The 12,234-nt window shown below is 40.7% G+C and overlaps 1 protein-coding gene across 1 annotated transcript in view; it reads right to left on the bottom strand.

Annotated features, from left to right (window-relative positions):
- Window positions 1-12,234, bottom strand: part of HSPH1 (heat shock protein family H (Hsp110) member 1) — a 23,952-nt gene that overhangs the window by 10,543 nt on the left and 1,175 nt on the right. Inside the window, 9 exon segments of the mRNA XM_031061409.1 lie at window position 1; window positions 3-125; window positions 998-1,242; window positions 1,723-1,856; window positions 2,611-2,710; window positions 3,941-4,063; window positions 5,719-5,859; window positions 11,659-11,733; window positions 12,135-12,232. The exon segment at window position 1 is cut by the window's left edge and continues 66 nt beyond it. Coding sequence (XP_030917269.1) covers window position 1; window positions 3-125; window positions 998-1,242; window positions 1,723-1,856; window positions 2,611-2,710; window positions 3,941-4,063; window positions 5,719-5,859; window positions 11,659-11,733; window positions 12,135-12,232 — 1,040 coding nt within the window.

The following is a 12,234-nucleotide window of genomic DNA, read 5'->3' as shown; positions in this document are numbered from 1 at the left end:
TTGCTCCTCCCACAATCTCTACAGCATTTACATCTTCCACTTTCAGCTGTGTTTGTTCCATTAATGAAAGCAGAGGCATCTCTATCCTCTGCAGCAGGTCAGCACACAATTCTTCAAACTGTGACCTAAGAAAAAAAATGGAATTAACTAAATAATGCCTGTCCCACAAGAACCTTGCCTGGTATTTGTTTCCAAACTGAATGCTGACTAGGTTGGTTAACCACACTGCAGAGATCTAAAGCTAAACTCCTGTGAGTAGGCCAAAGTGGCAACCATAGACAAGGTAGTACACAAACAGCTGCTTTCAAATTTTCCTAAGCCACTATCAATGTAGTGAAATAAGATAAAGGTTTTGTTTGGGCAGCTGCTATGTATTTGCCTCAGAGCAGAGGTTAAAGATAAGAAATCAGAAAACACTGACACTTCCTTTATAATGAAAAACAGTTGCCCAAATACTGGAAGAACCCACTACTCTTCGCATTAGCTACAGAACTAACAAATGAAGCCATGCCTGTGAACATGTGCAAGAGAGAGAGACTTCATTTACACTTGGACCATAATCAAGTAATCACCCATAAGCACTGTTTCTGCCCTCCATTTCTCTACCAATATCCACAGTACACTAAAAACAGAAAAAAAGAAACAAAGCTTGAACTTTTACTATCTTGAGAGAGTATGGGATTTAGGTTACCTAAAATATGCAGAAGGTCAAAATATGCAACCAACCCTCTGGTTTGCAAGCATAAATCCATGGGTTTAAGAATATATTCTACAAAAAGAATCTAAACTCCTTATGCATGCTTTATTGCACTGAAACATTACTCAAGTAGCTGAACATTCCATTTCCCAGCCTTAGCTATTCTAGCATTACAAAATGCCACAGCTATTCAGTACTTACAGTTAATTTTAGCACATTAAGTTTCTTTCAAACACTGAAAGAAACACTTTTTTTAAAAAATGGCCACCAAAACAAATGCCTGTCTTGTACAGAACTCACCTGTTCATTTTTCCAGATACATCAGTATCATTCATGAAACACTCAATATTTAGGGGAATGTCTGTGCTATTTGAACTCATTAGTTTCTTCAGTTTCTCACATTCCTGATACAGACGAAGAAGAGCCCGAACTTTGGTTTTTGGATCTAGTTTGTACTTTGATTTTATTTCTGCACAAAAGTAATCTACGAGCTTTCCATCAAAGTTTCTCCCACCAAGGAAAGGGTCAAATGCTGTCCCAAGTACCTGGTTTAAAAGAACACAATTATTTTTTTTAACACTAATAAAAATCACAGGGAATAGCAGTCTTCCAATATCAGCAAGTCCTTGCTTCAAAATAATGTTGGGGACAGGTCAGCCTATCTTCCAATGCACAATCACATCAGCCAAAAATTGATCTTCACTTTTACAGAGGAAATAAGACTAAGTAACTAAGTGACATCCTAAGTATTCAAAATTTTAATCCATACACAAACTCATTTAGATAAAGGAAAATAAATTAGAGCACTAGTATTATTTATCTTACATTTGTGTATTGCAAGAAATTTACAGCCTGTTTGAAACAATTCTAATGAAATGAAGGACACTGATGAAAACCTTTGCTTTTTGACTCGTTGCCACTTTCCATGCATTAAATTATTTCAGAATTTAAAAAAGAAGGTAGATTGGCAGGCTATTTAATTCTAATTGCTTATAGACCCTTTTACTTCCATTTAATCTTACTACCTTCAGTTTACTCTTGTTGAATGCACAGGCTGATACTTGAAATGCAGAATGTCCCATATCAACAAACACAACTATCCGTGGCTTCTCTTCAGGAGCTGGAAGGTCTTGTTTATAAATTCCATAATTCAGAGCCACTACAAAAGAAGGGTCAGATATTATCCACACAATCTCTAGTTTCCAGTGGCATACCACAACACCCCTGTGAACATTAACCTGTAAGATCAAAAGCATAAAGACAAATCCCAACATACACATGTGCTAACTATACCATCTTCATGGAAGCTTTGTTTCATTAATCTAAGCTGTGGGACCTGAAAAGCAGAATATACTCCCTTAGTCATGTATATGCTCTCTAAGCATTTGTTTGGGTTTTTTTTTTCTTTTTTTGCCTTGCAAAGTAGTCAAAAACATAGAACAATTTAACAACAAAACCCAAACCCAGTTTTGTATTTCCAGTGAGTATCTTCCAAGCTGGGAAGTTTTGTCTGAGAGCTGTATAAATGGTCAGCAGAGCCATGTGTCTGCTTAAAATCCTGACTATACCGAAAAAAGCCTTGAAAGTTATGAGGTGTTGATGTTTAATCAAGGAACTTCCTTTAGGATTGTCTAACTGCTGCAACTGTAAATCTGGGCAGTACACTAAATGAACAAGTAGTCCAGGCATATGTAGTGACTCCTAAATAAGTGCTCAGGGAGATAATTATCAATGGAGCTTGATGTCATCTACCCATTCACACTGAAGACATTAAACCAAGAAAAGAACAGCATGTTTTTCAAATATTTATGTCTTATATTTGCCTTTTCAAGTCAGTCCTTTTTCTTAAAGTAACTAAATGCACCCTCTATCCCGTCTGTCAATTGCAGAAACTGCTATTTTATCCTACTTACCTGCAGTCATGTCATTCATTAATCTAAGACAATTCAGACCAACAATCTGAGCTGCATCCAGAAGAGACCTCCTTTCAGCATCTGTGAAAAATGATGGAACCTGAAGAAAGTAGGTGAGAATACAAAGTTACTTCCAGAAAATGAGACATTACACCACTTATTTGAAAGTATTAATTTAAAAATTGTATCTATTCCTCCTCTTTGAGGAAGATACTTACTTCAAGCCTCTAAAATGCAACCACCATACTGAATTGACACTTCAAATATTCTACTCAGAGATGGAATTAAACTAACATCAGCTAGTTTACATGAGCACACACTAGCAAGAAACAAGTTATTTGTATACAAATGCTAATAACAGTAAGTGCTGGCCCAAAATGTGAAACTGGGTATTATGAAGACAGTGACATGGAATACCTTAATCAGAACTAGCAGGTAGACTCCAAAAAAGGAAAGAGGGAACTAAAAGCATACAGCAATACTACAGATGTCAGAGATGCAAAGAAATAACGGATAACAAATGAAGATAATCTATTTTGGCATAAATTACTTGGGCAAGAAGTGCTAAGAAATTCTGAAGGAATATGCTGCTGAAAATTTTCTACAGATCTCCAGCATTGGCCTTGGACAGTGCCTTCTGATGTCCCCCTTCCAGGGACACATGAAGAACTAGCTTTCCAGGTTCAACTGGAGAATCAACATTTCTAATAATAACAGAGCTAAATATTCCTAGATGCAACATGAGACAGACTTGTTCAGAGTCATTGAGAACAGGAGGCAGGTGCTATTTTATACTGGGGCTTTGCAATGGAATGACTGATCTTGATCTGAGGTCATTTTCTGTGCAGTCATAACAGTGAAAGAAACAAAATAAAGTTTGCTGAAAGGATGAAGATAAACACGACAGAAACTAAAATTTTCAGCTGACAGAGGGCAAATATTCATAAACAAAGCAAATTGTTCAAAGCTGTTATCAAATTGTTTTAAATCCAAGAAAAAAACACAAACATATGTATTTACTTCAATGAGTAATTAGTATGCTTAGTCATGAAAGCAAGCTGTTCCAGAAGGATTTATACCTGGATCCAGAAACATTTTGGGTCCAAAGGTCCAGACATTTCCAAGAGAATGAGTTCATGAAGTTAGTCAGGGATTGGAATATGGCTGCAGCCCTGGGATTTCTTTAAGTCAGAAGCTCTAAACCTAGTTTGGATTAATCCCTTTGTAAGTGCTTAGCAGAGTTCTGTTTCACTCTGCATGAATAGAAACAAAATGCCCTCAATAGCTGAAGTTAAAAGACATAATGTTCCTGTGCACTACAATTACTTACAGAAATAACACAGTCTGTTACTGGCTTTTTCAGGTTACTCTCCGCAGTCTCCTTCAATTTAGTCAATAGCATAGCTGAAATCTGTTCCACACTGAAGATGTGCTCCTCATCCATGTACATGACCTGGATAGAATAGGTAAAATAATTCCATTAGTTCAACTGATGGAAAACGGCATATATTTAATGTTCTTTGATACACTGCTGGCTAATACTCTATAAATCACAACATGCTTCATTATTTCATTATAGAACTTCAGTTTACAATTTAATTTCCTAGCTGAGCGTTTATAGAAGCAATAATTCCATCCTGTCCTAAAACATCAAGAACTGTATCAACTCCATAGATTAAGGAAATTGCCAAAAACGACACAAGTTTAAAATGTGGCACACCATTAAGTAAAAATAGCCATCATTTTTCAAACTGATGCCAAATGCAAAAAATGTACAGAAGTACTTGCTGTGTATTTTTCCCTGGCATTTTTATTCTTCTACTCAAATATGTGAGGCGTCTCTGAAAGGAATAACTGTGCAACAACAGCTCACCTATGCATATGAAACAACTAAAAGCTTAAGATAAAGCTTAGCAAAAAGTTCATTCGTTGCTCTCTTAGCAAAAATCATTCTTGAAGCACCATTTTTATCATGCAATTGAATACATGACAGTGATGAAGTGAAGTTATATGTCACAGCTGATGCTTGAAAGTAACACTTCTCTTTTATTCACTCAGTATGGTTTGGGCAAAAATTAGGCATTTTGGTTTTAATAGAAAAATTGTTCTCTAAACCTCGGAGTCTTATTGAATTTTACTGAACCAATTATTAAAACTTTTTAACCACAGTTAAATACAAATAAATACTAATTTGTTCTCCAATCAGCCTAAGAAAAAAAGGAAAAATACCAAGTAGTAGAGTTCTCCCAACACTAGACTCTCATAGTACAAGACTCCTACACACACTGATTAAAGGAAACCAATAATTTCTGTCTGAATTTATTTGTTAACCTCACAAATCACAAACAGCAAAAGAAAAAGCATCCTTTTTTTTTCTGTGATCTATTCACTACTTAGGACTGATCTATACTGAAGTTATGAGGGACCAGTTCAAGCTAAAGTCTTCAACAGTGAAGCAACACTGATTGTTATGCCAGCAAGGCTTCATTATCAGTAATTGTACATGTTTCTGTAAATGGACACAATATTATTAACAGCACCTATTCTATGAAAAACTGACATTGTATCAGTGAAGTCTTTGAAATGTAAGCAAGAGCCAAACCTGCAATGTAATAGGAACTGGTTTTGAACATCTTTTTCCAAGTAACTGACTCCAGGCAGTCCACTAAAGACACACTTGCCACTCATTTAAGGCAATCATTCTAAAGAAGAGTTCTGACTATTTTCTAAAGGATTTGTAAAACACCTAATAGGTCTGCTTCAATGCATTCCACACAAGTGGCAGAAAGTCATACTTTGAAGTAAAAGCATACAACCTTGTAATTACCTTAGCAGTTTTTCTGCCGGTGTGTTTGAGCTAGATGTGCAATTTGCCAACAGGGAAACTTGCATTTCAGCAATTATTTGTAAATGAACCTTAATTTTAAGGTTAATATCTACTATTTAAAGATAAAGCTGTCTATTCATAGAAGAGCTCTTCTTTAACAGAGAGATTAAAACAACCTACCTTTAGGGTAATTAAAAGAAACCCATATTTTCATTTCAGGTGCTGAAATGTAAGACTTCAGATTTACCTATACAACCCAGAAAGATACACTGCAGGCTTACCTTCACTCCAACTCCACCATTCTTCATGGGAACCAAATCATAGCTCAACTTTTCTTTTTCCTTCTGAACAAAAGGATCATTAAATGCACGGCCATGGAATCTCTTGAAGTTAGATACAGTGTTGTGGGCATGAGTAATTTGCTATAAAGAAATACAGGAGAGTTAGAAATCCACTCTTAATCAGCCTGCAATGTTCAGCGCTGTTCTGTAGGCCCCCAAGCACAGGTCAAGTTTTCAGACTACTGCTCACTCCCTTGTTACAGCTTTATTTAACACTGGTAATTACTGTCTGGTACTTTTTATCAGCTCATTAATAAGTTAGACACAGACCATTACTTATTAAGGATTATAAAATTATCTATCTCTGAAACCTTGAGACAACTGGGTGAACAATAACATGATCAACAGAGTCTACTACTTTAGTCAACTAATTTAGAATGATAGAACTGCTTAAGTTGGAAAAGGCCTTTCAGATCAAGCCCAGCTATTTACCTAACACAGCCAAGTCCACCAATATCCCCAACAGCCACATCCACACACCTTTTACATACCTCCCAGGACAGTGATTCCACCACTTCCCTGGGCAGCCTGTTCAGATGTTTACAAACTATTTGGTGAAAAAATCTTTTCCTAACAGCCAATCTAAACTTCTCCTGGTGCAATTTTGTGCTCCTTTTAGGTTATTATAGATAGTGATAAGGGCACACCTGAGCTTCCTTTTCTCCAGGCTAAACGCCCCCAGCTCCCTCAGCTGCTCCTCATCAGACTTGTGCTCCAGACCCTTCCCCAGCTCCATTGTCCTTTTCTGGATTCACTCCAGCACCTCAGCATCCTTCTTGTAGTGAGGGGCCCCAAACTGAACCCAGGATCTGAGGTATGGCCTCACCAGTGCCGAGTACAGGGCACAATCACTGCCCTGGTCCTGCTGGCCACACTACTGCTGATAAAGGCAAAGGCACCATTGGCCTTCTTGGCCACCTGGGCATACACTGGCTCATGTTCAACCACTGTCAAACAGCACTTCCAGGTCTTTTTCCACCAGGCAGCTTCTCAGCCACTCTGCTCCCACTCTGTAGTGTTACATGAGGCTGTTGTGACTCAAGTGCAGGACACTGCACTCGTTGAACCTCATACAGTGGCCTTCAACCCTTCAATCCAGCTTGTCTACATCCTTTTTGTAAAGCCATCCTGCCCTCCAGCAGATCAACACTCCAGTCCAACACGGCCTCACCTCCAAACTGACTGAAGGCGCACTTGATCCCCTTTTCCAGATCACTGATTAAAATATCAAATAGGGCTGGCCCCCAGTACTGAGCCCTGGGGAACACCATTGTTGCTATCCTGCCAGCTAGATTTAGCTCCATTCACCATAACACTCTGGGCCTGGCTATCCAGTCAGTTTCTAACCAGTTAGGAGTAACCCCCAGTTGTGCCAGTCATCCCCCCACGTTGCCATAATGGCAACTGTGTCACAGTTTTATTGTTGCACAATGGTGTCCAGCTCCTCCTCTTTATTGCCTGTGCTGCAGGCATTGATGCCTGCTGGCATGCACTTCATGGGCTATCAATCCTGGCCCTTTTTGCAGAGGAGAAGCCCCAGCTCCTATGTGACCATTCTCAGGAGCTTCCTCAGCTTTAAAACACATCAATAATAACCCTTGTGTCACCACTGCTGCATGGATCTCCATCCCATCTTCACCAAGGCAGCAGAGTGAAGGACCTCACTCTCTCAAACACTGCTGTGGTGCCCCCCAGGCTTATCTCTAGCAAACTTGGCTGCATGTCTTTCCCCCTCCAAATCTAGTTTAAAGGTCTCAGTGATCCCTGCTCACTCCTGTGCAAAGATCCTTTTCCCCCTCTGAGACAGGCGTACCCTGCCTGTTGCTAGCAGTCCTGCTGTCATGTAAAGTGACCCATGATCAAAACCCCTAAATTCTGCCAATGGCATCAGGCTCAGACATTGGTCTGCTGGCTCTTCCTGTTTCCTCCTTCATTTCCTGCAACTGGAAGGATACAGAACACATGATAGCACTATTCGTGCTCCTGATCCCTTAAGCACTCATTCCAAGGCCCTGAAATCTCTCCTGATTGGCCTTGGACTTCCTGGTGCAACCTCATCACTGGCAACCTGAGAAACCAATAATGGATAATTATCTGACAGCCATACCAGGGTAGGAACTCGGACCCCAGAGAGGCATCAGACTTTCCTAAGAAGTGGTTCCTGTCAGCATATTGGGCCTTCTGCTCCCTTCCGGAGGGAGTCTCCTATGGTAATGTCCTCTTTTTCTTCAGGGAAGTGGTTCTGACACAGGCCAACTTAACCTTGGGGACAGATTGCTCCCTATCCCTTCAGGTCACTTTTCCAGCAGATGGAGGAGAGAGAAAGGAATCCTCTGTGCGTCAGGTGTGCCTCCCAGGCATGTCCCGGGGACGGCAGGATGCAATTCCACTATATCATCTCTCTCTCTCACACTCCCTGATAGTCCTCAACCTACTCACCTCCTGCTAGAGTTTTTCACTAAGTGGAAGAGTACCTGGGCACATTCCCACATCTGTGCTCACAGGTGCCACCCACTACTGGCACTGTGAGCAGGGCTCACCCTGCAGGCACCGCCCAGTACTGGCAGTGTGTCCCTCCAGAGCTGTCTGGGCAGCTGTGCCAGCTCCGTGCCGTAGAGCTGAGCGAGGCCATGGCTTCCTGCCAGGTGGGTACCGCTGCTCCCTGGCTGGGCTGGCACTGCCTCAGCACCTTCCTGCACACTGCTGAGCCACACCCTGCTCACCAGGGCTCCCTAAGGGCTTCTTTGATATTTGGGGGAAACTGCCGTTGTTGCTCCTGGCCCCACCTAGGTCCCATCAGCCACTGCCACTCAAGCTGCAGGCTTCTGGCAGCTCTTGTCTCCCTGCGACACTCCCCCAATTCAGGAAACCCCCCTGTGCACTGCACTGGAGCACTCTGCTGCTGATTGTGCTGGCAACCAGAGCCACTCACCTTGCACCTCACTTCTGTCACCCAAATTCAACTTAGACCAAATTCAAATGTTTAAAGATGGCAACGACGTAGGAAGCTGGCTTCTCTGCCGGTAAGCTGCCCCTCCAACCCAAGCCACACCACCTCCACTTTAAACATTATTACATTAAGCGCAAGCAAGGGCTTTCCTAGTTACTAAGTGTCAAGTTTAAGTGTCCCCGTATATTTCAATTAGCTACTTTTTTCTCCCTGAGCTACTTTGAAATCACATCATTTCCTTGTTCACACTCGCCTGGCAGCAACTCAAATTTCTACCCTAGACCAAAGAAGATTACAGTGCATAGACAACTTGGAACTTTTCTTGCTAACATCAGCTTGAAATATGTGCTAAACTCCAATGCAAGCTCCCCAGAGCAAGCAAGTGACATAAAGAAGCATTCATTATCAGAAATGCAAAGCACAACAGAAACCAGACAACAAGAGCAGCCTAAGAGATAATGCAAGTATCTCAGAGTAGACTTAATTCTATTTTATTAGAGAGAAATTATAAAAGTGTGTTATTATCTACAGAATAGATTTAGGCAGGCACCAACAGACTGCATGATAGCAACTCAAATGCTGAGCATACCAAGGAATATTTCTAGCATGCACTACCCTCAAAGAAAAGCATCAATTCCTGGTTGCATTAAAAATTTTCCACCACAAAATAGAAGAATTTGAGCTACATCTTTATTAAAAGCTACTCAACTAGGACAGTTCTCCTACAGAAAAGCTCCCTGACAAAAAAAGGAGGCCATACTCCCACTAACAAACAGTAACTTCCAGACAGCTGTGTCTGTGGAAAGATGTCACACTTGGACTGCCTGCTGAGAGTCATCCTTGGTTTATTCTAATCACCAAACAGTGCTCAGCAATTAATAGTACGAGCACAAGTTAACACAGGCCAAAAATCATGCCAGGAACTATTCCAGTACTTAAATGTGATGGAGTAGTTAGGTTCCTGTGTTGAAGATTGTTGCCCAGCATGGTTTTATTTATTTGTATAGCCACAACTTCAGAGTGCTTGAATGCTACGTATTTCCCAGCTGTATGGCTGAAGAATGTAACAGCAGGAAGTATTACCATGTAGTGGGTAGAGAAGCACAAACACTCTGGCAGCTTTTATAGCCTAATTTAGAATTAACCTCAAAGCCTTTTCTAAGAGAACAATCTTAAGATATTTTTAGAGTAATTGTATGCCATTAGGTTTGTAGCATGTTTTAATATCTTCCTGCTTAGTCACAATTAAGAAAGCTGAGAATTATGATCTGTTAGCTAATGTACTGTTCTCATCTCCAGTGCTGCCATGCTTGCCTAAAGGTTACAGAAATTTGCTGAAAATTTGCTCCAGCAGCAATTTCTCAAATATTAAAGACAGCACCTTTGAGTATTTTGAGTTCTCTCACAAAATCAGACTGTAGAAGTCAGCAGTCAAAACTTCTTTTTATTTCGTGGGATCTTTTTGGTTTTTTGCTTTTTATTTTCCAAATAAAAACAATCATTGTATTCCTTGATTTAAGTAGCTACTACACCTGAAGACACCAAAAATGTAACTCTCAGTAGTCCATGTCAGGAAACTTTCACATTTACAAAAGAAACACAATTCACATCTCAGATCATCAGCCAAACTGGACCACTTACAACTACAGAAATAAATGATCTGTCATCTTTTATCATTTAAAGTATCACATTCTTTTTCCTGGCAAAAATATTTAGCTTCAACTTCTAGGAGAGCCAAGCATGAAACACTCAATCAAGTAACTTCATACAGGTTAGTCTGAAGGTAACTGAAGTCACAGGTGTTCATCACTGCAAATACACACTTGTAAATGCAATCTAAGAGAGAATCGGCCTCACTTGCAGCCTCCTTCATGTTTTCCACGGCACCTACTGGAACAATCTAACAATACTGAAACATGCTTGAGAGTACATCGGGTTCAGATCATTTCTCATTTTGAGTAACAATTCATTTTTGCACACTAATGAATCATACTAGTTTCTGACTTGCAACAATGTCAGCAGTCAACTGAGCAATGCTGAAATGAAATTTGAGAAAAAACCACAAACACATGTATTTACTTCATTACTCCAAATGCTAACCTGTAACTGAATGTGCATGTGCTTGTTAACATGTGAAGTATTTGTATTGCCTCGGCTATTCAAAATTAAGAGGAGTGCTATTACAGCGGAATAAAGTCTCCTTTAGTGCTCTCTCCATGGAAACCCACTGCAGTCCTTTTGCTACATGAGATGCACAGGCCAGCCGAGGCTGCATGCTTGATCTCCCAGCAGCAGTTATGTAACAACGCACAATACCTAAGGATTTGTTTAATCATCACAGTTTGTTATTCTGAGACTTGTTGGAATCAAGTTCTCCTTCTAAACTGAAAATACTACTTTAACAAAGAAAACATTCAATCTTTCAAAGCACCTCAATAAAAAAAAACCACAAAAAAACACAAAACCAAAAACAACAAAAAACCAAAATAAGGACTTGCACCTTCAAAACCAGCGGCATTTAATTTACAGCAAATCCAAAGGTAGTAAGGTACCCTAAATAGCTTTAAGAATCTAAGCCAAACATCTCCCCTTACATCTAATTTTAAGAGACTACATACAGAATTTAAAATGTTTTCCTTCAAGTACCAGGAAAATCCCGTATACAATCATTAGGAAAAGAAACCCAGTGACCTTAACTTGTCAGTATATGAACATATTCCACTGGAAAGTATTACATTAATGAAGGGGAGAGCAGAAGCATTCTAGCAAAAACATCCCACATTTCTCCAAAGAAAGCATGGCAGCATAGTGCAGCATTTCTAAAATAAAAGACTCAACAAGAAACTGAGGCTGTTTGGCTTTAAATACACACAGCCAACTCTCTTTACACACACTGGTACTTCAACAGTTTGCAGCAGGAAATGACCTACCTGGTTTTTAGCCGCAACACCAATAGCTCTGTTTTTGGATCCAAATGAAACCACCGACCTGGAAAGAACAACAGGCTAATTAACTCGGTCCTGACAACGAACACGACTGAGAACTGTCACGGATTCGTTTTCTACTGCTACAGATAAAACACCTTAGTCTTTCTGTCAAAGTGTCATTCCTGTAGTAAAAAACTACAGGGAGACTTTTATCCGTCTTAAAGCCTTGGCCCGAATCCAGGACTTTTCACAATGGCTTATCCGAACGGTAAAACAGGATGATCGCAATTCAGAACTCACAGCCGGACTACACCCTACCCATCTGTGCATGGCTGTTCCCAACTTGTCAACTAACTCCTGCTTGGAGCCAGAGGCTTTCTATATCTAACCTCTGACTAAGGGAGAGCTACCCTGGAGCAGCTGGCAGAGCCCATCCTCCGCAGCACGGGTGGGAGCGGGTCCGCCCGTGTCCCACTTACCCCGGGCTGCCCCACGGGATCCTCCTGCCGCCCCCGGCGCTCCCCGCCCGCCGCAGCACGGCCCGAGTGGGCTCCGCACAGCCCCGCAGCCCCGGGCACT

The sequence above is a fragment of the Geospiza fortis genome, unplaced genomic scaffold (assembly GCF_000277835.1).
Source record: "Geospiza fortis unplaced genomic scaffold, GeoFor_1.0 scaffold181, whole genome shotgun sequence".
Taxonomy (NCBI): Eukaryota; Metazoa; Chordata; class Aves; order Passeriformes; family Thraupidae; genus Geospiza; species Geospiza fortis.
Note: the sequence above shows the minus strand (reverse complement) of the source record. Positions and strands in the feature narration are given on the sequence as shown.